This window comes from Megalops cyprinoides, chromosome 1 (assembly GCF_013368585.1).
Source record: "Megalops cyprinoides isolate fMegCyp1 chromosome 1, fMegCyp1.pri, whole genome shotgun sequence".
Lineage (NCBI taxonomy): Eukaryota > Metazoa > Chordata > Actinopteri > Elopiformes > Megalopidae > Megalops > Megalops cyprinoides.
In genome coordinates, this window is record NC_050583.1 from 10,478,956 (window position 1) to 10,502,468 (window position 23,513).

Genomic DNA, 23,513 nt, shown 5'->3' on the forward strand with positions numbered 1-23,513 from the left:
CTTTTTTGCACTATGCTGTGGATGGATTTGGCTCGTTCATTCCTCCTCTAATTTCATGTTATGGCGACTCTTTTTTTCCCCCTTGGTTTATTTTTGCTCTCCATTAGTGCAGTTAGGATAATTCACTGTTTGTAGTTGTGTTACTACAGAAACCAGTTCACCATGAAGCGTACTTTGAAAGAATCCCAAGCAAGTCCGTCTAATGTGGTCTGTTGATTAGCAACTACAATACCACAGTTTGCTCCGTAGTTCAAGCTGCCTTTAACCCTGCTTAGTGAATTATCCCTAGTTTCACAGTCTTGCACTTTACACACACCATTCTGTGCGAAGTATGAACAATAAATTGTAACAGGTAGTTCACGGTTAGTTCACAAATATTGTGTTTACAAATACAAACAGCTGGCAAATTATTTATAGTACCGTACAAGCGAGATTGCGCTGACATAAAGTAAGCAAACTGCGTGCAACCCAGCTCAACAGTTCTGCGCTGCACAACAAATACACAAAACATCTATACATAGCCCCATACTAAAATTAGCCCTACCTATACAATAGCAATATAATTCGAGTAGTGCGCTATTGCGTCACGATGGGCGTTTGCGGCGAGGTGTGTGGGTGATGTCACCGCGCGGCCTCGTGCGTGCCGGAAGCTGCGCGGCTTTAACTCCCCCGGAGTCGGGGCTGCCGTTTTTCATTCCCAAGCAGCGGGCGGACAGCGGACGACGGGAATGCGTTAAAACACCGGGATATACGCTCAAGAGACGCTGGCTGGAAATGACCAGGTAGAACGTAGCTAAATAAATATACCAGACAGTGTAGCTGGTCTGTTTTTGTGTTTGAGGTACACAAAGCAGTGATACATATTATGTGGCTGAATGCTGTATATAGAAAGCTTGAAACAGGACACGACGCCGCCGTTGCCTCCCGTGTCTGTTGACAGCTGACTTGTTTCTGTTTGACGTGTCATTGCGTTAGCTAGCGAGCTAGCTCACTAAATGTCCAGCCGTGTCTCCGCTTAGCAGGCTGACGCTGACAGTTTAGCTCGGTCGGTGATAGTGTGAGCGTTATCCTACCGAGATGAGTTGATGCTTTTCTTGTCATGTCTGACAGCATTGTGCTTTTGAAGATTGATATCGACACCCTGTCCTCGGTATCTGGCTTAGGTGGCTAGCGAGGTAGCGCAGCTGACGCCTGACGGCAGCGTCGGTATGCCTGAGATAGCTAAACGCTAATGTTAACGTTTAAGGATGTCTGGTCTGCTGTCTTTCTGGTTGCTGTTTAAATGGTACAGTTGGAGCTAACTATGTAGCTGGGTTGCTAAATAGCTTGCCATTTGCCCTCATAGCTAGCTAGTCCCCCTCAACGTTAGTTTCGTGCTGTTGCTATTGTATGAGCGGTATCAGCCAAGTTAGCTGAATAGGTGGCTATGTGATTCAGACTTTAGGTGGGACTTAGACAGAGATCCAGACATTTAAGATTGGGGGAGTCTGTAGTGTTTTTTGTTCTGCTTTCAAAATGCACCTTTAATTTTGTATGACAAACGCCCAATATTCTCACAGTCTCTGCTTATTACATACACAACATATTTCGTGATTTTCATTTTTAAAGTGGATGACCACAAAAGTGTGTGCCTCACGTCTTTCTCACTGGACCAAAGCAAAACAAATTAATATCCCCAGTTTACCCGTTGGTAGTATTTACCTTTTGATCACATCGTTTAAATGATAACCACAAAGGGAAAATAGTACGTCAGTGCTGTATGTTTAAAGTTCCACCGACTTCCCGCTTGATGGAATTGGTCTATGCGTCAACGCATAAGAATCTTGGGTCAAAGAGTGCTCAGCCTTGTATCTTGAACAAATGCCTGCTTTGGCTCCCAGTTCGTCCTCGAATTTCACTAGGGGCATAAAGGCTTGTTTTTTTTTTTTTTTTTAAACCACAGCTAGTGTTTGCAACAATCAGTTTGAACATCCCAGTGAAAGAATGGTTGCTTTATCTAGGTTGGTGCTTGGTGGCGCACTGAAAGTAGACGTTGTGAGTTAGCTGATTGTTAATTGTTGTAAGGTTCTTAGATGACAGATATCCTTCAGCAAGTGGTAGAGAGCCACGTGCAGTCTTCAGCAATGTGGAGAAGTGGGCAATTCAGCCACTATTGTACTTTACGAATACTCAGACACTCACCACGAATCATTGATTACCCTGTTTATATTGAGTCAAAACAACAGCGGTGTGATTTTGTTTTGTGGGTTTTGAAAGCCCTTAGACAGCCACAGGCTTCTTTCAGGAGCGCGTGCTCACATGTGAGCTCCGTAAATCACGGCCCTTTAAGGAGGCCCCCCAGTGGGCTGTCAGGGGCCGCCTGTCTCTGACCCGCGGGCCGTCGCCCCTGCGGGGGCGTGTGGCTCCGCCGGTCGCCCGCCCTTACACGGGACACGCATCGGCCCATGTGAGCTGGAGCGGAGGATGTGGGTTTGACAGAGAAAGGGGGGGGGAGTCATCCGCGAAGCATCCGCTCTCACCGCGATGACTCACAGGCTATGAATAAACGTAGGGTCCTCCAGTGGGGGAAAAAAATGCCAAAAACACTGCTCACTTTTCTTTTTGCTCCCCTTGCTGCCTGTTAACTGGAGTCCAGTCCCGCTTAATGCCATCCAGATGGCCTGGGGAATCGGCATGTCGCTTCCCGGCAGAGCCCGTCTTCTGGGAGGTGATGCAAGAGTGAGATCACGGGAGCGTGTCTGTGAACGCGGGAACACGCAGGTGCCCCACAAGCTTCCTTTTTTTTTTGGGGGGGGGGCACCTTGCTTTGGTTAACTGACAGTAGCACTGTATGCTGCTCATCAGAATCGCTTATAACACTATTGTACTTTTTGTTGTTGTTGTTGTTGTGCTGTCCCTTGAAGCCTCAGTGGTATGTTTTTTTTTTTCTGGAAAGAAAAGCATGCTGCTTTCTGTTCTTTAATAATTCATTTTCTCGGGCTACCGTGCGTGCACTCGCCGCTCTCACGCAGGCCGCCTTCGGAGCCGAGCGGCCGCCGTAAGAGCGGAGTATTTACCGGCGGGAGCTCCATGGTAACCACACCACAGTGCGTGTCATTCCCCTCATTCTCCAGGGCTTAGGCATGTCTGCGTTCAGAAGTGAAGACGCGCAGCGATTTTCCGCTTCCCCTCACGGCTGGTGCTGTGCTCTCTGTCTCTGTTCATTTTTTTTTTTTTTTTTTGGGTCACTGTCGTGTGGGCGACCGTTCGTTTTCTCTCAATGAATCTATCCCAGAATTCCACAGCACGCTCCGGCTCTATGCTCTGGCGTCAGGTGGGATCTTAGCTCTGATGTCAGAGGCTGCTTTTAAGAGTCTTTTTGTATCTTCTGCTATGAATCACTGCAGCGATCAGGCACACTGTCTCAGAGCCATGAAAGTGCTGTGGCGTGCTTTTGTTTCCTTAGCGTTTTCCTGATGTCTGGAAAACATTGAAGGCTGGAATAATGTGAATGTGTGACGTTCGCATAAGTGGAGCAATCTGAACGGTACAGCGTGTTCCACAGAAACACATCCCCTTTCCCCAGCTGGCTAGAAAAGAGGTATCATATTAGTATTTAAAAGCTCCCTGTTCTTCAGGGAGGAAAAGGCATTCGTAACTGATGGCCAGTGACAAATCTATGGTAATACATTGCTGTGGTGCCTTGGTGGAGTTACATAAGCTGCGGCCATTAGTCATTGTCACTGTTACTGTCCTGGGTAATAAGACATGTGGTAAGAATGTTAAAAAGATGGTATCTGTTACTTTCCCTCTGATAATCAATAGCCTCCCCTCCCAGTGGTAACGCAATCTGCCAAAAGTATTTTCTCCTTATGGGTGGGAGCTGTGTAACTGGTCCTTTGGGTGTAGTCCTCTGTCTGTGTCTGCTGCTGATGTACGTAACTGTACACCGCACGGCCACGTCTCTTGCCTGACGCAGCAGGCCGCACTTTAAGGATCAGCGCTGTGTCATCTGAGGTGAGAAAGGTAGCTGACATTCGGAGGTCAGTCTAAATGTCTGCACTCCTCTGCAAAATGCACAAAGGTTCACTTCACGGATGTTCAGCGCTGGGCAAAGAAGTTCCCCTTGTCAAATTAGACAGATTGGTGCCATGTTGCACACCATAGTTTCCTCTTCTTTATGAAGTGAAGCAGGTCTACCATCTGATGTAAAATGGGTGTGTTGTTTAGATCACAGCCAGGCAGGGCTCTCTACTGTCTTCTCTTCACACCTGCCAGATGATTGATTTATCCCCGGTGTGCTGCGTGGAGAGTCCTTCCCGTTCTATCGGGAGCCTGATCTTGGCCTCGTCTGTAACAAATCGGGGCCTGGTGAAGTGTTCGCAACAGCTGCTGTGCAGCCTCTGACATTTAACAGCTGTTTCGGGCTCTGCTGACATTCCCTCTTTCACTGAAACAGAGGCACACTTGTGGGGAAACGTGTAGAGATGAAAAAATCTACACACTCAAGCACGAGTGGCGGCTCACCATCAGGAGCCGACGTCTTGCCAGAGTTCGTGTTTGCACGTGCACGTCTGCTTCACCTGGTCTCCGGTCTTTGAACTCTGCGGCATGCGTGAACAACAACCGAGGTTCCCTCCGAGGAGGAACCGGGGCAAATTGCCTTGGTGCAGAAAGTGCTTTACTGTTTGCTCATATCTGTGTCACCACCGCCCCCTTTCTCATCTACGGAGGGATTGAGAGCTCCTGTTATCGGGTGGGTTTGTGTCCAAGAGGAAGGAGTTAAGCTGGTTTGGTTTCTTCAGTTTCTTTCTACTGTCGAGAGCCGTAGAAGATCTAAACGGTTAAATTCGGTCTGTAGGGCTGCATGATACATTGTCTCAGGCTTTAAATGAATGAGATGGTTAGATGGTCAGCCTTTATATGCTGTTGCACCTCTATCAGTGACACTGTCCCTGTTCATCTGCCAGGTTCTAGAAGTGCTTCCCAGTTTGATGCACTACCAATATAACATAAAATAATATATATGTAATTTTGCTTCAGTAGTGCATTTTGCACAAGACGTGTTAGAAAGTGAAATTCATGCTTAAGTGCTGTGACAGAGTTCAAAGGTACCTTATCATGTGAGTATGAGTTTCACTTTGGGTCAGCACACTCGTCCCAAACCAGTGAGTCTTCTTCCGCATTAAGAGAGAGTCAACCCCATAGGCGTTGACTTTGAAGTACCAAATGGGTTGGAGGTGGTGCTTGCATAGAAATCATCTTACCATTCAGAACAGGCATGCGTACAGATCGTAGCCAAACTGACGGAACTGACTAATTCTGGAAACGCTGCGGTTTCTGTCATAGATAAAATATTGCATTGTATCGCCTCAAGCACTCTCTAGAAGCACTTACAATGAGTGGAACTTTTCTAGCAAGTCTATTTCTAGTAAGTCTATTATGATGGTAATTACAGTCAGAGAAAAATGAAGTCGGCTTTTTTTCGCTTTTAGTTCCTTGTGCGTGCATATTGTTATAAGGTATTGTAAGTTAATCCGTTTGGCACAAGAACCTGTACAGCTGTTTTTATACTCATCTGAGTGGTACAAAATGATTAGGGTGTACTATGTCCTTAAGATTAGATAAGACTCACTCACAGGCTTGGATCTGAGACGTAAACCCTTAAAGATAATGGATTTTGCTTTCAGGACAAGCATCTTGTTGAAAGCTCACATGGACTTCACACCTAAACCCCACAGAGAGAAGACCTCCAATTTAGGACTGGTATCTCTATAAACACCCCTGTGCAGACACGGAAACACGTAAAGCCCAAAGGGCGTGCAATTTACATTCAGGCCCTCGGCTCAGGTCTCCCCTTCCTAATGCTGGAGTCAGGATGATGGATGAGACAATCACACTGGGTGCAGTTTACATCCACCAGGGGAATGTTTCATTTTATCACTCCGTTTCCCTTTTTATCATTATTATTACATTTTCAATTATCGTCTTGTGGCTGTGTCAAAAAAAAAAAACGGCACGGCAGAACTTGATATTGTTTGTCATTAATGTGGCGCCAGGAAATGAGATGGCGTTCCCCAAATAAAGACAGATACTGTATGTGTTTTTTAATGGCGGGGCCTCGGCAGGTGTTCTCACAGTAGAGAGGTAATTGGCTGCTGATGGAGTTTCGGCGATTAAGCTATCAGTTATTGCTGGGCGTTTACGGTCCTGCTGTGTCCGTGAACTGAAGGAATGAAAGATTGCATTGTTTGGCTGAGGTGTTTTTTTTGCATACGCGGTCCTGCACTGTGAGTCTGACATAATTACCTTACATACCTGCTCCGTGAACATCCTGGGTCCGTGGCCGATTGCATCCTTTTCATTTGTACACGCTACACACGTGTGCCACGTTTCTGTAGTGCATTTCCGCAGCTGTACTTTTATTGTGCCAGGGAAGATGGAGTAGCCTCCATTTTGTTCAGTGCTGCAACAGCAGTCTCCCCATGAGGGAGCTGAACCCATGACCCACAGGTGCGGAGTGGCCTGTTTGCTCTATACCGAGGCCTGCTTTGTTGTGTTGAGCTGGTCTCAGCTGGAAATCCCTCATCCATCAGCGGCGGGTCTAGCGTGAGGATAAGGTAGGCGTGGGAAGAGGCGGGTGTGGATTCTTATCTGATCCTTCTCCGCGGAGAGCCGGCGCTCCGGGCTCTGTAACGCGCAGCGTTTCGGGACAGCGAGGGCCTTTGATGGTGAGCCCTGAGTGCGTATCGATCCCCCTCCTCTCCCTGCGTCCCGGCGGGGCCCGGGGGTAAGCCCCCGGTCAATGCCTGCGCTGCGGTGTGCTGGGAAGGGGAGCGAGCTGGCAGCCCGGGCGCGGCCGAGGCTTGGGCTCCGAGACGGCAGGGGCGAGACCCGCGCTGTGCGCGGAGGCAGGGAACACAAACACTGGAATAAAAGCGAGGAATTTTAATGAAAGCGGCCGTTGTGGTTTGGAGTTGACAGCGCGGAGGCAGAGCGAGGCCTCTCTGTGCCTGTTGTTTTCCCGTCGAAGGGAAGCGCTGGATGCAGGCCCGCGCAGCACCGGCTCGCCGTTTCGCGGGCGGGGAAATGGGGCGTAAGGTGATGACTGGGCAAGAGCTCTTTATCTTGCAGGCAAAGAAGTAGGGTACAAGGTGGTGCCCGGGCACAGGCTCTTTATTTTGCAGGCAGGGAAATGGGGCATAAGGTGGTGCCCGGGCACAGGCTCTTTATTTTGCAGGCAGGGAAATGGGGCATAAGGTGATGCCTGGGCACAGGCTCTTTATTTTGCAGGCAGGGAAGTGGGGCATACGGTGATGCCTGGGCACAAGATCTTTATTTTGCAGACTGGCAAATGGGGCCTGAGGTGATGCCAGGGCTCAGGGGCTTTATTTTGCAGACTGGCAAATGGGACACTTGATGATGCCAGGGTGAACACTCATTATTTTGCAGGCAGGGAAATGGGGCATGTGATGATGCCTGGGCACAGGATCTTTATTTTGCAGGCAGGGAAATGAGGCCTGAGGTGATGCCAGGGCTCAGGGGCTTTATTTTGCAGACTGGGAAATGGGGCATCTGATGATGCCAGGGGGAAGGTTCTTTATTTCGCAGACAGGGAAGTGGGGCGTACAGTAATGACTGGGCACAGGCTTGTTGTTAGGGATCACGTTACCCAAGCTTGTGAATGTGGCACAATTCAAAGGTTTATGCACACACACAGAAAACTGTTTCTTTAGGAAATCTAACGAGAGGAGAGGAAGCCATCAACTGAGGCCTTTGAATGCTGTGTTATCTGAAAGAGCATGTTAAACGAAGAGCCAGGAGATGCTAATGTTCTGTTATGACTGTCCACTGCCTATAATATTCAACCATCCATCTCTTGGATCAGCATTTGACCGCCTATTAACTAACCTAAAAAAAAATAAATGAAGAAAAATAGAGTGTATTTGCATTTGCGTTCTTTCTCATTAGTATGCATAAGAGCCCTGCAAAAAACAGCACTGTTCATTGATGTTATTCCTTATTCCTGTCTAACAGTGTGTTGAAGCAGATCTCTTCACAGTTAGTCATTATCTGCACAGACGGAACTGGAATTCATTAGGAGCGGGGTTACATTATTCAGACATTCCGTCTTGGGAGCCATAGATGACATTAATCGAAACGCGAATCCCTGGTCAGGAGTAGGCCTATCCCATAGATGTACCTGCTATAGGAGATCAGGCACAGATGTGCGTGTACGTCTGTATAGGGGTTTACTTGCACCCCTGCGGAGGAAAATGATTTTAGAGCTCAGGGCATCGGGGGAAGACTGTGCAGTGAGTTTCAGGCTAGGACAGATCCCAGATCAGCGATTTGCTCAGCCTGTAAACTGATTTAAAGGTCTGTTTTATGGGATGCCATTTGAGAGAGAAGCTCATGGAATTTGTTTTGCTCTGCGGTCCCTGTAATTATTAGTTCCTTCTACATCAGCAGGACGAGATGAATAGGAACGTTGTGGATCTCATTGCCGGGGTCAAAGCTATATCTCCATCACGACTAGGCTATTTTCAGGACTACTAATCCACCTGATTAATGCCTTTGGCTTAAATAAAAGGGCACACTTCACTTTCAAGTAAGTTTTTATTGTTGTTGTTGTTGCTGGTGACCTGTAGTATTTCACTGCAGTGTAAAACACAGGCTTTGGTTTTTGTGTCCCTGCTATTGGACTGTTATAATTAAGTCCTGCTTTTTGTCTCAGTTTCTGTACATAAGCTCTGTCTGCTGGGTTTCTCTTTGTGTTGTAAGCATCGATTGATCAGTTCTCTAACATTTTCTCTTAAAACGTGTTTTTTGCTACAGTACTTTAGTGTTTCTGTTATTAGCTGTATTGGAAGCCTCACAGCTCCAGTCTTCTGGAGTCCTCCTTACTTTTCCGCTTGTTTCATTGTTTTATTTGTAAAAATTGTTCCAACATCTTCCCTCTCCACACTCAACAGAATGCTGATTAACTTTTACGTGAAAACATTTCTTTCTGTCTACATTCTCGTTTGTTTAAATATAGTAGTTTCAGCACTGAGTCTCTGGAAAGATTTGACATCAGTTTGCTGAGCAGAACCCTTAAAATTAACCCTCATTGTGGCTAACCAACACATTTCCAACTTGAGTATCAAATAAAATAGGCAGAATAAAAATGCAAGCAAATCAGTTATTTATAGGTTTCTGGAAAAATGAAAGCAAGACTAGAGTAGAAATAGCTAGAGTAGAAAACTTTTTCAAACTTGTATCGAAACTTCTCCCTAATGAATCCAGCATTGGGTCAGGGTTTATGTTCGTGTCAGTTCTGACAGTCTTACTAGCCTGAGGTGCTGTTGGCAGGCAGATTGGCTGGGGCAGAAGCCAGCAGAGCCTCAGGGCTGTGAAATGTGACTGTATTTCCTGTTCTGGGGACACCGCGGCAGTGCGAACCTGTATAAGCAGGTCAGGCACAGCCGAGGGTAAAAATAGCCCGATGGATACTCTCTGTTGTTGACACTGGGGACGGAGCGGGACATGGCGTGACGGCAGGGTCACAGGCCAGCGGTCTTAATGAAGGACAGCAGCCCTGCTGTATTTTCAGCCGCCCTGTCAGTCTACCCTCCCCATACCTCCCTTTCTCAGTCTGATTACCCAGTAGGGCTGTTTCTGCTTGAACCACCCAGTACCTGTCAGGATCTTTATTCCCTCTCTCAGACCGACGTGGATGCTTGTGTGCGCCTCATCCTTCCTGCTAACTGGGTTCAAATGATGTTGTGACCCCCCCTTTTTTCCCCTTTCTTTTCTGCTCTTGCAGGCTGGTTTACCATGGACACAGAGATGATACCAAAATTCTCCTCAAAAGATGAGGAGATTGACTACTGGAAAGCCCTTTCCCTCAAGTACAAGAAAAGGTGGGTCCCAGCCGTCGCACATCAAACGCAGATGGGTCAGTGCACCACCGCGGGAGCGGCTGTGTGATTGCAGGAAGATGCCGCCCCGGTCTGGGATTTTCCACATTGTTCGGATTTCAGTGACATCACTCCTTTTGTTCCTCCCTCCGCGGCATGCCGGTTATGCCGTCTAACACGCAGGGTTTGATGCTTGAAGAGTTTGCGTTTCGGGACCTTGTGTCAACAAGACTCGACCGAAACGGTGAGGTGAACATGTTCCAGTAATTAGTCTAAATCCCTCGTCTGGCGTTTGCAAGACAATGCTACCTCCACGCGCAACCCATTTTAAGAGTTGTGCTTGGAAGTGACGTAACCAGGATTTTCCGATTACATACAGTGTGGAGGATCCCATGGGATGGATATCCCCCACACCCCGCTCTGACAATCACTGATGTCAGAAAGCAACCTGTTTGTACTTTCCAAAAAAGCTTTAAAAGGGGCTCGAGGAACAAACGCACTTTCACCACTGAGTGAGCTTTTATGGGAAGCCCGCAGTGCGTGGGGATCATTCCTGAATGAGTTAGAGTCATCAGAAATGGTAGATCCCCTTTCACTTACCTAAAAAGAGCTTTTATGGCAGTCCTCACAGTTGATATGGGTAAGATTACATCATCAGAGATGGCACATGACCAGCAATGCTTTTATTTATTTTTTTTTCTCTTCTTTTGCTATCTTTTGTTATGTGATCTTATTGTTGGTCTTGGTGCTGGCGTCAGGCCTGGCAGCTCTCCAGGGATCGCAGCACACAAGTCAGGATATCATGTGACCCCCGTGCCGGTGATAAGATCGCAGCGGACCCCAGCTCGCACGCAGCTTAATGGCAAACGAGCTTAGGCTCACCTAATAACGCAAACCGGCCAAAAATAGATCCCTGCTCGCAATTCATTTGGGGGGCGGTGGATTCCTCCGAATTTCTCAGGCTTTTAATTGACAATAAACTGCACTGAGTGGGTAACGCAGATGCTATGCACAGGAAAGAGTGTGTCTTTCTGAAGGTATAGAGGTCAGGAAAGCTGGAGATTTTCCAGTGGAATGTGGCGGCTAGTGTTGTGTTTTACGTAACAGTGAACTGGGGTTAATATGTCAGAAGCAGATGCTTTGCAAAGCCATGTAAGGCATGTTGCAGTTCGCTTTAAGAAGTGAGAGTTTCAAAAGTTGGCTGCTAATGAACTGCTCTTGCAGTTAGCTCACCTTGTGAATGTTACATGTGAAAGATAATGCTTTTGAATCTGACCTTTAAAGTAGCTTTGAAAGCTTTGAAGTGTCATGTGATAAGTATTTGGAAAGTATTCACTTTTGTTTTAGATTAAGTCTGGATACTTCAAACACAATGCTGAAAAGTGTTTTTTTTATATTTGAAAATACTACAAATACATTTTGCTGATATTCAGACCTGCAGGGTCTTTGAAGTGCTTTGGTCACTGAAAAACTGACCTGAGCTGTTTTGCTCCTCTGTTTGTTTCCACAGTTGTGTATGTGCCGATGTAAAATAGTTAAGATTCTGGGGCTGACCCTGTCAAAATGATTTTTTGCCTCCTGACTTGCACAACCTTTCCCTGTCGGGCTGGAGGAGAAAAACAACAACAAAAGAAAATCAAAAGTATTGATAGAAAAGTATTTTGTCAAGAAAATAATACCACCGCTGTAAACTCGTTACTGATTTTAATGGTAGCAGCGTTATGAGAGATTTAATCGTGGTGACCCGCAGGACATATCAGTCTCTGAGCGGTTGCCTGTGTCTCTTTGGTTAGAAGTGCACATAAGAGAAGTAACATGGTGGGTTTTCCCATGAAGAAGATCACTGTGCCGCTGATCTGGGATGTGGCTGGGCTGTGTCTGGGGCGGCGTCTAGCTCAGTCTCCCAGCAGGCACTGCTTTCAGTGCTGGGAGCTGCACTGGGATATGACTCATTTATTCCCGTGTGTGTGTGTGTGTGTGTGTGTGTGTGCGTGCACACGTGGAGAAATACTCAGGGAATGTGTCCGCACCCTGAACCTCCCAACACCCTGTCTGATGAGGGTCTCAGACGGGGCTGCCGGTATGGTGTGGTTTGAGGGGGGGGGGAAACATCGAGGAATTTCCTGTTAAAGAAAACAAACCCAGACCATGAAAAATGCCATCACTGCTTGATAGCACCTTCCACAAACACCGAAGGCTGGAGGTAGCCAGTGACTGAGGACGGAAGTATGCAGCTGTCAGCCACTGAGAACTGTTGGGTTATTACTGTGCAGTGTGTTGTTGAAAGTGTTCTCTGAACATTGGGTCAGTTACGTGTCACATGTCTGGATGCGTTGCTGCGTGTTAACGTGCAGTAGTGTGTCAGTGAGGGGGTTGTCATTGCTGTTGAGTGCGCTGTTGGAGCGTTTGTTTTGAACCTGACTGAGGCCGCAGCGCTGGAATGCGTGGAGGTGAGGAGGGGCAGCCATAAACACCAATGATTTAAGGCTCTTCCTGGGGCCGCTGGGTTCACCCTTTGAGCTCGGAGCACTGGGATATCCTTCAAGGTGGGGGGGGGCGGGGGGGCTGATCAGCAGACCTGGCTGCGGATGCAGGAAGCAGTGACCACTTGTTTTAACAGGGACCTGGTACACCCTGCCTCCATCCATCCCCAAAAAGTATGCCCCCCCCCCCCCCCCCCCCCCCCCCCTTCCATTCAGCAGCCTGGAGGAGCCCTGGGCCAGGCAGTGTTTGTTGTTCGAAGGATTTGCTGGCTCCAGCCCTTTCCGAATCCACCCGCCCGGCCCCCCTCCCTCTCGCCGGTCACATGCTAGGCGGCCTGCCCTGTCGCCGGGCGGGATGGGGGCTTCCATTTATAGCACCGCCCGTATCCGTATCAACAGACACTTAGGTAACCGCTGCGAAAGCGCTGCCCTCCCAGGGTCAGATGGGCACAGTAAACAAGCCGGCAGTTATATCCAGAGCGAGTGTATCATATTTGCACGATCACACTGCTCCCGGCACACTGCATGCCCTTGCGGGGGGGGTCTGAATGGACAGATGGGTATGTTTATTGAATCGGGGGTGTTTTGGAAAGGGAACGGGGGTTGCTTTGACTGGCCGAGCGGTGTCACTTCGATATGACAGGCATGTGCACAAGCTGTTAAGCAGGGAGCTGACTGTCTGTCAGCGCCACCACCTGTTGCCTGCAGGGTCTGTGCCTCAGAGCTGACTGTCTCGGTTACATTACATTACATTGCATGCATTTAGCAGACACTCTTATCCAGAGCAGCTTCCATCACAATAGAACATAAGCGTATCCATTCAGTTTAAACTAAGCAACAGTGTCAGACCCGGCTAACAACACTCCCAGACCAGTGAGTATGAGCATAACACTATTCAAGCTCTACTACACGTTAACTTGTGCAATCTGACAGAAGCCAAGTATAGTACGACACAACAGCCCCTAGAGCACAGAATCAAAATGCATCACAACTGTCACTACATTACAGTAGTCACACGTCATTAATCCCTCCCTGAATCAGGCCTGTCTGTGAGAGTACGAGCGTCTGCTCAGGCTGAGCTCTGGAAAAAAATGCGAGGGAGATGAACCGATGAGGAAAAAAGGCCCTACATTTTTAAAGACGGTCTTCAATGGGGCTCTGTGTCTGACATGGAGTCTGCAGCTTATCCAGGGCAGAATGAATGGGTGCTGATAAGCATGAGTGAAGACAAAAGCTTATCTGGGCACACGGTTTATCACGCTTGTTTGTTTCCTGGCATTGTGGGAAAACAGGACGAGCCCTGACCCCACGTCCTGAGGGGCCTTTAACCAGGACCCATCGATGTGCGTTTGTACTTCCACTGGAGGCCGGCGTATTGATCTATTTCTGGAAAAAAACGTCTCCGCTATCATGTCTCCTTTCCCCATAAGGAAAGCGAATTAAATCGCAATTGTCAGCACACGTCCTCTCGTGCCATGATTTACACGCATTTGTTTCTATGTATTCATTAAGGGAGGTGTAGCTCTTGGAAAAACTAGAGGCCTGGCCCTGTGATGACCTCACTTCCTGTCTTTCAGATGACAGATCGACAGTGGATTTCTTGATCATATCTAATAAACAGAGGCCTTGGGCCTTATCACACTTTAAACCAGACATAAAATCCAGATGGGTTTGGTTGACCCAGTTGCAGCCCCTGTGGTAATAGCCTTGTCCCTTGTGTCTGGTGAAGATCTGACCTGTCCCTCTCCCCCACCCACAGTTACCAGGAGGCCCATGAGGAGCTGCTAGAGTTCCAGGAAGGCAGCCGGGAGCTGGAGGCCGAGCTGGAGGCCCAGCTGGGTCAGGCGGAGAACCGGATCCGGGACCTCCAAGCGGACAACCAAAGACTGAAGAGCGAGGTGGAGACCCTGAAGGTAGGAGAACCGTAGCAGAGGCTCATTGGCTGGTGAACAGGTTCCATACAGAGTGTAACTTGAGTGCCTGGTGGACAGGTGGCATGCAGCTCAAGCAGGTTCAGGTGGCTGAGGTCCTACATGCGTGCTAGGTAACTTGTTGGGTAGGTTTATCCGTAACCACAGTGAGAACAGACAGCTAAACATTGCAGCGTATAGGTCGCCAGTCCAGAAATTTCACATGGGCTGATGTGGAATGTTAGGGGCATTAACATTTAGTTTTGCTTTTATTTAGTTTGCTTGTTTTTTTTAAGAAGTATAAATGTTCACGTGAGGTTCACCTGAGACAGGCATGGCATTTGACATGAAACATAGGCCTGAAGCCTAAATTCGTTAGAACTGCATCTAATGCTGTTCACCTGTTTCTTCACTTATTGACATATTTTTGATATCGTTCACATTACTCGCCCGTGAAAAAAATAACCTCAGAGAAATGGATGGATCCAAAAGTCATCTTTAATCCCTACAAATCTCTGTATCTGAGGCTGCATCTGAAAAGAAACATAACGGGAGAAATATGCACCAAAAGGACAATATAGCCTCGGCACTACCAAAGCTGACTTACAGTGCATTAGTGGATAAGTGCAGGGTGAATTGAAAAGTTCAAAAAAAAAAAAATCCCTCAACACAAAGTGGTGCTTCAGACATCGGTAATGTTATTCACAGCTGCTATATTATTGAACTGGTATTGCCCTTAACTTGTAGCTAATCAGATACTGTTCAGACCAGCGGTGGGTGAGGCTGTCGGAGTTGTTGGCTGATTGCTAGCATCTCTGCAGGGCAGCCTCGGTTCGCAGGGGGCACACTAAGAGGATGAAGAAGCAGAAAATAGAAGGAATGGGCCTGTTGTTCAAATCTCGCCGTCAAAGGCTTTTTTTTTTATGGCTTCGAGCAGCCATTATTGCCAATGCTAAATCAGATTACTGTGGAGTCCACTCAGAAGCAGCCCCCCCGGCTTCAGCTCTCCAGATCCCACACCCCTCAGGCTTTATAGTCTCTTCCACTCACCTGCGCGGGCACCTTCACCCACTCCTCTAAACCCCGTGACTGTTGGACTGCGCGGATCACATGCATAATTTGATAGCTCTCCCAGACCTGAGCTCCCTGCCACTGCAGTGCATTTCCAGCTCTGCGGTTCGCCTGCAGGGGAATGCCGTGAATGAGGAATCAAAACGCGCGCTGTCACACCAGCCTGGTTTTTCCCATAACGTCTGGCCACAGAACCTGAAGTGGCGGACCGCTCACATTTCAGAGAGGTCCCTGTTTGTGTTCTGGGCATGCCACAGCGGTCGTGTCATCGTCAGTTACGTTCTCAACAGATAACTAACATAAGAGGAATATTCTTTTGACGGAACAATATTAATCTGAGTGTTTTGTTTGTTTTTTTTTTTTTGTCCCACTTTACTGTAATATGAATGTGATGAAGATTAAACACACTCGCAGAGCCGATCTCGCGTCTCCTCTGAGCACCTTTTGCAACTTCATCTTGCCTTTGACTTAGCCCTCTGCGGTCTCTGTCAGTCTGAAACACGGAGAGGAGTCATGCTATATACAGCTTGGCAGACATTTTTCTAAAATTACCCGTTTGCGTGTCAGTGCACAAAAAAAAAAAAAAGTGAAGAACAATTTCAGAGGTAGTTTAATGTGTAATCACCTTTAGAAACAGGGTCAGAAAAACATTCACTCACAGCCTAACTATGTATGTCAATTGCTATGTTTTACTGTGCATATTTGTGCGCGGCATGCGGTTTCAAACAAGCTGGAAAGGAGCAGCCTCTGCCAGACGCGGGTCACAAGTCTGTCGATAAACTCACGGTAAGGGAAAGCACTGTGGGAGAGGATTGCGGATCAGACCGAGCGCAGGCAGATTCGGGTCAGACGGGCAGCTGCGTTATCGAACCGGCACTGAGTGGGAGATATGGGTCACTGCCGTGCCTGCCGTGCCTGGGAACGGCAGAGTGAGGAGCGCTGCACTGAAAAATAGATGAATACAATGTAGGTTAATAGTACTGCTGGCAGTCCTGTTTGTTGCCTGTGTGAGTGAGTGAGTGAGTGAGTGAGTGAGTGAGTGAGTGAGTGAGTGAGTGAGTGAGTGTGTGTGTACATATGTATCTGGCTGTGTATGTACGTATATATGTGTCTGCTTGTGTGTGTGTGTGTGTGTGTCTGCTTTTGTGTGTATACATTTGAGTGTAGGTTTGTGTGTGTGCGCGTATGTATCTGTGTGTGTATGTATGTATGTATATATTTAAGTGACTCTGTGTGTGTGTGTGTGTGTGTGTGTGTGTGTGTGTGTGTGTGTGTGTGTGTGTGTGTGTGTGTGTGTGTGTATCTGTACTTGTATGCATGTGTGCAGGCCTTTGTGTGTATGTGATTGTCTGTGTGTGAGAGGGAGTTGGGGGGGGTGGTCCTCTCGCCTGCTCAGCCGCTCTCCGTCTCCGCCCCGCAGGAGAAGCTGGAGCAGCAGTACGCGCAGAGCTACAAGCAGATCTCCCTGCTGGAGGACGACCTGGGCCAGACCCGCGGCATCAAGGAGCAGCTGCACAAATACGTGCGGGAGCTGGAGCAGGCCAACGACGACCTGGAGAGGGCCAAGAGGTCAGGGTGCTCCCGTGGCGTACACACAACCTGTTAACGCAGCAGGATACACACTGAAGCAGGGGGAAGTACACACCACCTGGCTCAGGTGCACAACGGCAGGCCCAAAACCTGACGCTGACGCTGCGGCCCTCGGCTTGCGAGGTCCTGAATCATTACATTATTGCCATGTAGCGGTGACTTACATAGGTTACAGTTTTTTACAATGCTATCCATTTATACAGCTGGATATTTGCTGTGGCAATTGTTGGTTAAGTACCTTTCCCAAGGGTACAGCAGCAGTGCCCCAGCTGAGAATCGAACCGGGAACCTTTCGGTTATGAGTCCTACTCCTATGCTACACTGCCGCCCCAGAATCCCTGAGCCGCGGACAGAGGGCGGTTATTCAGCCACACGTCTTCACTTGTGTTTAACACTCCTCATGCAGCCGAATCAGTCAATCACCGAGTCAGTTGGTTCATGTTTGGTGTCGTACAGCTTAAAAATGCCACAGGGCCCATCTCGGAAAGCTATTGGTTCACCGATATCCAATTCCCCGTCAATTATGTTAGGCCATCTGTCCAATTTGATCTAATCGCTACGATTAGATTGAATTACACTCAGTTCAGCGCACCACCGATGACTGCATCAGATCTAATTCTGGGGGAAAACAGGCAGGCATGGACCTGCAGAAGCCTGCTACGTACACAGGCCAGACAGTGCTCCTCCTGTCTGAGTAAGCGGGCTCCTTGCGGAGATAGACATCCCAGAGGGATTAAGGCCTGTGGCTTGGAGCAGGAAGTTGCAGGGCCGAGAGATGCAGATATCCTTGCCAGTCCCTTCTGTTCTTCGATTAACTGTCACTCTCTCTGCCCACAGGGCGACAATCGTGTCGCTGGAGGACTTTGAGCAGAGACTGAACCAGGCCATAGAGAGGAACGCCTTTCTGGAGAGCGAGCTGGACGAGAAGGAGTCCCTCCTGGTCTCCGTGCAGAGACTGAAGGATGAAGCCAGAGGTACTCACTGACTGCCCACACACACACACACACACACACACACACACGCGCACGCACGCACACACAATCACACACTCACACACTCACACACTCACACACGCACACACTCACACACACACACACACACAGACGCACACACAGACGCAGGTACACACACACACACACACACACACACCCGCCTCCTGTGAGAGCGATGGTTCGGCCCTTTCATCTTTTCCTTCATGTTGTGTGTTATTCACACAAAGCAGTCCCTCAGCAGTGAAAAGCCTTCATCTGTAGCTGCTAAGCACTGAGGGTTAGCTCTGAAGCTGTTTACACATCGCTCTGACGGTGTGGAGAGAAGTAAATCACAGCCTCGGATCTGAGGGCACTGCAACGCCTCAGTTGTCATGGTCCTTGAAGCGTCCCTTCTGAAGGAAGGATTTTGTTATAAGGCAAGAAGGACAGAGTGACAGCTGCTCAGGCAGCAGCAGCAGGGACAGTTATGAAACCAGCCAGCGGAGACTGCTACAGGGCGTCAGTTAATCTTGCGTTCTGCATGTCCGCCCGTCTGTCCGTCCCGCAGACCTGCGGCAAGAGCTGGCGGTGCGGGAGAGGAACACAGACGTCACCAGGATGTCCGCGCCCAGCTCGCCCACGCTGGACAACGACAAGATGGACTCCGCCGTGCAGGCCTCCCTGTCCCTCCCTGCCACGCCCATTGCCAAGAACATGGACAATGCCTTCGCAAACCCCAAAGGTGCTCCCCTCAGCCCGCCTCTCTGCCTTTCCCTGATCGCTCTCTCCCTCTCTCATTGCTCTTCTGTCTGTTTCTCTCTTTCATCCCCTGTCTCTGGTTGTCTCTCTCTCCCCCTCTCTGTTTCTCCTCTGTCTCCTTTACCATCCTTGCTCTCTTTTTACACCCCTCCCTATCTCCACTGATCCTATCTGTCATTTATTTCTCTCTTTCTCTCTCTCCTTTATCCCCTTTACCTCTCTGCCTCTCTCATTGCTTCTCTCTCTCTTTTACCCCTCTCTCTGTCTTTCTCTCTCCCCCTCTCTGTTGCTCCTCTATCTCCTGTACTATCATCTCTCCCTTGTTTTACCCCCATCTCTCTCTGCATTGATCCCATCTGCCCAATATCTTTCTCCCTCTCTCTACTTTACCCCCCTTTATCTCCCCCCCCCCCCCCCCCCCGTTTCCTCTGTGTTTTGATATCTCTGAAGGTATTGAGCAGAAGAGGTTGGCAGCTATTTTGTTGAAATGAAACTCAGTTTAGTATTAGATTCAGTCGTTATCACCCTTGTTATCAACCGCTGTTATAGCCGTTTCAGCTTTCCTGATTGTTCATCTGTCTTTCATTGGCTTTCCTCTCTCTCAGTATCTTTGGAAACACGGAAGTCGGGGTAACTGGGCAGGGGAAGATAGCTGGGTGCACTGATGTATTTTCCCCATGGTTAACAGCAATGAAAACGTGGAGAGTAGGAGAGGTCTTTCAGTGTTCGACTCTTACACAACCGGCGTGGTAACGTTTATGTCCTTTCTCCTTCCCAGTGCTCACTAATGGGTGTAGCAACTCTCCACTGACTCCCTCTGCAAGAATATCAGCACTCAATATCGTGGGCGATCTGCTACGGAAAGTAGGGGTAAGGCCTTGAGAAAGGGTGTTTTATGCCTGAAAAAATACATTTAAAATTTAGCCAGCGCTTAATTTTCTCTCCCTATATACAGTAGGCATCTTAGTAATGAAGATGAGAACTCAGTGATCACCTCACTTCCGCATTCGTTAAAACCTTTCCACTGAAGTCACTTTTACTCTGACTGAGGTTTGAGTGGTCAGTGCTGTTCTCTCTGTACGAGTAACTTCTGGGTTCCTGCATTGTTCTGTTCCCAGGCATTAGAGTCCAAGCTAGCAGCCTGCCGCAACTTCGCCAAGGACCAGGCGGCGAGGAAGACCTACACCACGGGCAACGGCAACCTGATCAACAGCAACGCGGCCAAGTTCTCCCACTCGCTGCATACCACGTACTTCGACAAAGCGTAAGCGCGCTCCGACCGCCACATTCTCCACCCGAACTCTGACCCTCTCAGGCCCGAGAACAGGGGTACCAAGAGCTGCCTCCCCAATCAGTGAAGACAGCAGTGTGCCCAAATATTTTGCTCTGCTAACTGTCTTCACTCAGAAACCCTGAGCCCAGATCTCTCATGAGTGCAGTTACTGAAACATGTTCTATTTCCGTCACTACTGATGATTCAGTCATTCATATTCTGGGTTCATCAGGGTCTTGTTCCTCAGTGTATGTTATAAGTGGAGGTAGTATTCAGTTGCGGGTGTTGTGTCTTTAGAAGACCCCAGTAGCACCCAGCAGTGTTGCCGAAATGTTTGTCAGGAATGACTGGTGACAGGGTGAGGAGGCTGTGTGAAGTCTTTGTGTGATGAGCGGGAGGCCTGTGTTTTAGACCCTGTTGTTTTCTCCCAGCAGGCGAGAGAGGGTCATTTTCCCTGCGTTTATTCTGGGTAAAGCTCCGAATCCCACCGCGTGGGGCACATGCATGCTCTTTATAACCCCTCCTTCATTTAGACCAGGGTCCAATAACCATTTAGAGTAGATGATGTCATCTGTACTAACCGCTCTGGGTGGTGGCGTTTTTGTTTTATTGTTGTTTCCCCCCCAACCCCCGCCTCCCTCCCGCTTCTTAACCTTGCGCCGGTGTGCCTTTGTCATTTAGCGGGTGTGGCTGTCGCCTTGTGGTCATGTGACCCAGTCCGGGGCCAGTCGGCGGGCACGGAATCTCGTTTTGGTGGCAGGTCTCCGTGGAGCGGCAGATTAAGCCAGAGCAGCGCTCTTTCAATTAGCGCATTCCGAGTCCCCCTCGATTCGGGGCGTAAGCTAATGCGATGATGATCATAATTCTGATTTTGTTAAGAAAGCGCAGGAATTCTTCGACTCGGTCCAGGGGAAATCCCACGCAGGCTGGTTTTCGTTCCAATTCAGTTTAACACTTTCTCAATTTGATTGAGCTGGTAACCGCGTGTCGGATCACCTGTCATTTGACGTTTACCTCACCCGAAGTCACCATTAAGACAATCGAACACACACAGACACACACACATAATCTGATGCCTGCTTGCATGCATGTACCAAATAAAGAAGCAAATGCCACTTCGTTTAAGGTTTTTGAATTTCAGTTAATTTTGGGTTTTAATTTAGTTTGCTTCGTTTTCAGACGCAGTCTAACTCATTTTGCACGCGCTTAATGAGAGTCTCATTCGGGGGTGAATCATATGCGAGTCACTCAGAGTGCACAGACAGTGACCCGGTCACTTAAGCCAAACCCTCGCATGAGGGTGAGCTGTAGAACACGGGATTAATAAGGCAGATATCCATACACACGTGTGCAGTTTCTCTTAATTATAAATTAGTTTGGAACAGAGCCAGCATACAGATATCCCCAGGACCAAGCCAGAGAACCTGTAATGCAGTTTCACAGGGGTACAGGCTGTGCCTTTTGGGACAAGTGGGCGAGGTGCGGTCTGAGGGTTTTGTGGGCAACTGGTTTCCCTTGGTGAATCGGTTGGATATGGGATGTTTGTTATCTCTCTTCAAGGAGGTACGAGGATGCTGTACACAGAGATGTGATGGTGATGATTGGAGGGTCAGAGAGATTTATGTCAGAGAGAGGGTGCTGGTACATGCTGTTACTGGTTTCAACACGTGGTCATCTGTGACACTGTATTCTCAGCTGCAATATTAAATCTGTTTTCAGTTTTAAATGTGCAGTATAACAAGGCTCTTGAATGAAGAATCAAACCGTTCAGGCTGAAGAAGCCGTAATATCACATACATAAGGAACTTTTGGGGTTACGATTTGTTTTTCTTTGCAGGTAGCAATAGACAAAAGTTGGGAGAGAATGTGTGTTTAAGACAGTTCGATATTGCCATTTTGGTCACCGTGGTAACAGCTACAGTTGTTCTCAAAGCTTCACAGGAAGGCGTGAAGGTTTGGAGGCGTGACAGTGAAGCGCAGGCGACTGGCTTGTGTCTCTGCTCTGTGAGAGGCAGCATTGATAGACGCCACTCAGACGAGCTCACAGAAAAGGAGAGAGGGAGGGATCTGGAGGCTGCCTGGGCAGCACCAGAGGGAGATGTGGAGTATAAATAAATCACTAAGGGCAGTATTTGGATTTGTCCCCTTCAGCGTAATCAAAAAAAAAAAAAAAAACATGACCTTGGACTGGCCCCCAGTCAGGAGCGCCCTGTTCCCACATGACTTTCTGGAGCGCACGAAAGTGCTCCCGAACGTCAGGTTTTAACGGCGCTCGGTAAAGATGGCCGATCTTTACACAACACAACCTGAAACGACAAAGATTGTGTCACACAGCACAGGCCACATGCATGGCTTTCGCAGATTTCTGCGCACGGATGTGTATATATGTGTGTGTGTGCACCCTTCCCAAAACAAACAAAAAAAAAAAAATCTCCTCTTGCAGGCACAGCGGGATACTTACTGTCTGAAATATTCTGCAGCCACGCCACAGAGCTGTCCTTTTTTTTTTTTTTTTTAATTCCAGTCGCCTTCCTTTTCAAAAAGCAAACATTCACTGAAACTAATTTACAGTTGAAGCAGTTCTTGCAAACACAAACGGTGATCTCCAGGTCATAGTGTAGCACATCGTTGATGTATTGTGATTTAAAAGTCTGTAGAGGTTGTATCTGAAAGGGGATGAAAGGAGATGAGCATAATTAACTGCACAGATAGGTCCCCCCCCCCCCCCCCCGAATAGCAGCGCCACCTCGCCTGAAAGCGGAGCCGTTTATTTCCGGCAGGTTCTGCGGTCGTCATCAGATCACACGTTGTAGAGAGCCTTCGTTGGCAGGCGCACGTCGTCCTAACGGTCACTGCGGCGTTTCTGTTTCAGACGCCGCCTGAGTTTGCCACAGGCAGAGAAAGAGCAGCGCAGTTATGGGGAGGGGGCCGGGGGGGGGTGAAAGATGACCCTGCGGTAGCTCAGGTCACCCGCCCTCTTTGGCATCGATCACTGGAAAGTGTCTCCACAGCAGCACAGGGAGTGCTGAAATCCCCTTTGTCTCGCCAAGAGAGGTCGTTTACCCGAGTGTCACCGGACCCAACAGAGACAGGCTATCGGAGAGATGCTACACTCAGACCGCTACTCCCCCCCCCAACATAAATTAGTTCCAATGAATGTACCCCCTAGCTGTAAATTCATCCTTTGTGAGAGAAGGTGATTTTTTGGGGAGCTAACCTCTTGTGTTGTCTGCACCGAAGCAGGGCAGTGAACGGACTGGACCCCGGAGCCCTGACGGCCATCGGCGCACCCCGCTCCGCGTCCCCCCCAGGCCTGCTGCCCCTCAGTGTGTGACGTGGCCCTGCCCGCCACCTCCCCCCCTCACCCCCCCTCCCACCCCCAGCACGGCTTCTCACAAGGGAACAGGCCTGAGACTTGAAGGACAGCGGTGTGTGGACAGCACAGCACAGGACTGGACTGAAGGACAGACTGGACCAGCGTTATCAAACCTCCCCCCTCACCTGACTGGCCCACTCCCTGCACAGACTCCACCCACTCTGGTGTCTCGGCACCCATCCAAGAAGGGGGGGGGGGG

General features: G+C 48.7%; 1 protein-coding gene across 7 annotated transcripts; it reads left to right on the forward strand.

Annotated features, from left to right (window-relative positions):
- Window positions 1–670: 670 nt before the first annotated feature.
- Window positions 671–23,510, forward strand: LOC118777100 (nuclear distribution protein nudE-like 1-B). Of its 7 annotated transcripts, none has more exons than XM_036527856.1 (10): window positions 672–782; window positions 9,788–9,884; window positions 14,124–14,277; window positions 16,766–16,914; window positions 17,773–17,909; window positions 18,475–18,648; window positions 19,444–19,535; window positions 19,784–19,929; window positions 20,370–20,407; window positions 23,179–23,253. In XM_036527856.1, exons 2-10 carry the CDS (start codon window positions 9,799–9,801, stop codon window positions 23,187–23,189), a joined length of 987 nt encoding a protein of 328 aa, XP_036383749.1. In that variant the 5' UTR covers window positions 672–782; window positions 9,788–9,798; the 3' UTR covers window positions 23,190–23,253. The 7 variants fall into 7 exon arrangements, with proteins under 7 accessions (XP_036383724.1, XP_036383749.1, XP_036383764.1 ...); XM_036527871.1 differs by having other exon boundaries at window positions 23,182–23,253; XM_036527863.1 differs by having other exon boundaries at window positions 673–782; window positions 20,373–20,407.
- Window positions 23,511–23,513: the final 3 nt, after the last annotated feature.

Excerpts from the sequence above, each read along its gene's own strand:
- LOC118777100 (XM_036527831.1), top strand. The coding sequence starts at position 9,799 with ATGGACACAGAGATGATACCAAAATTCTCCTCAAAAGATGAGGAGATT. Across the intron at positions 14,278-16,765 it reads GCGAGGTGGAGACCCTGAAG|GAGAAGCTGGAGCAGCAGTA; the intron begins GTAGGAGAACCG and ends TCCGCCCCGCAG. Across the intron at positions 17,910-18,474 it reads ACTGAAGGATGAAGCCAGAG|ACCTGCGGCAAGAGCTGGCG; the intron begins GTACTCACTGAC and ends TCCGTCCCGCAG.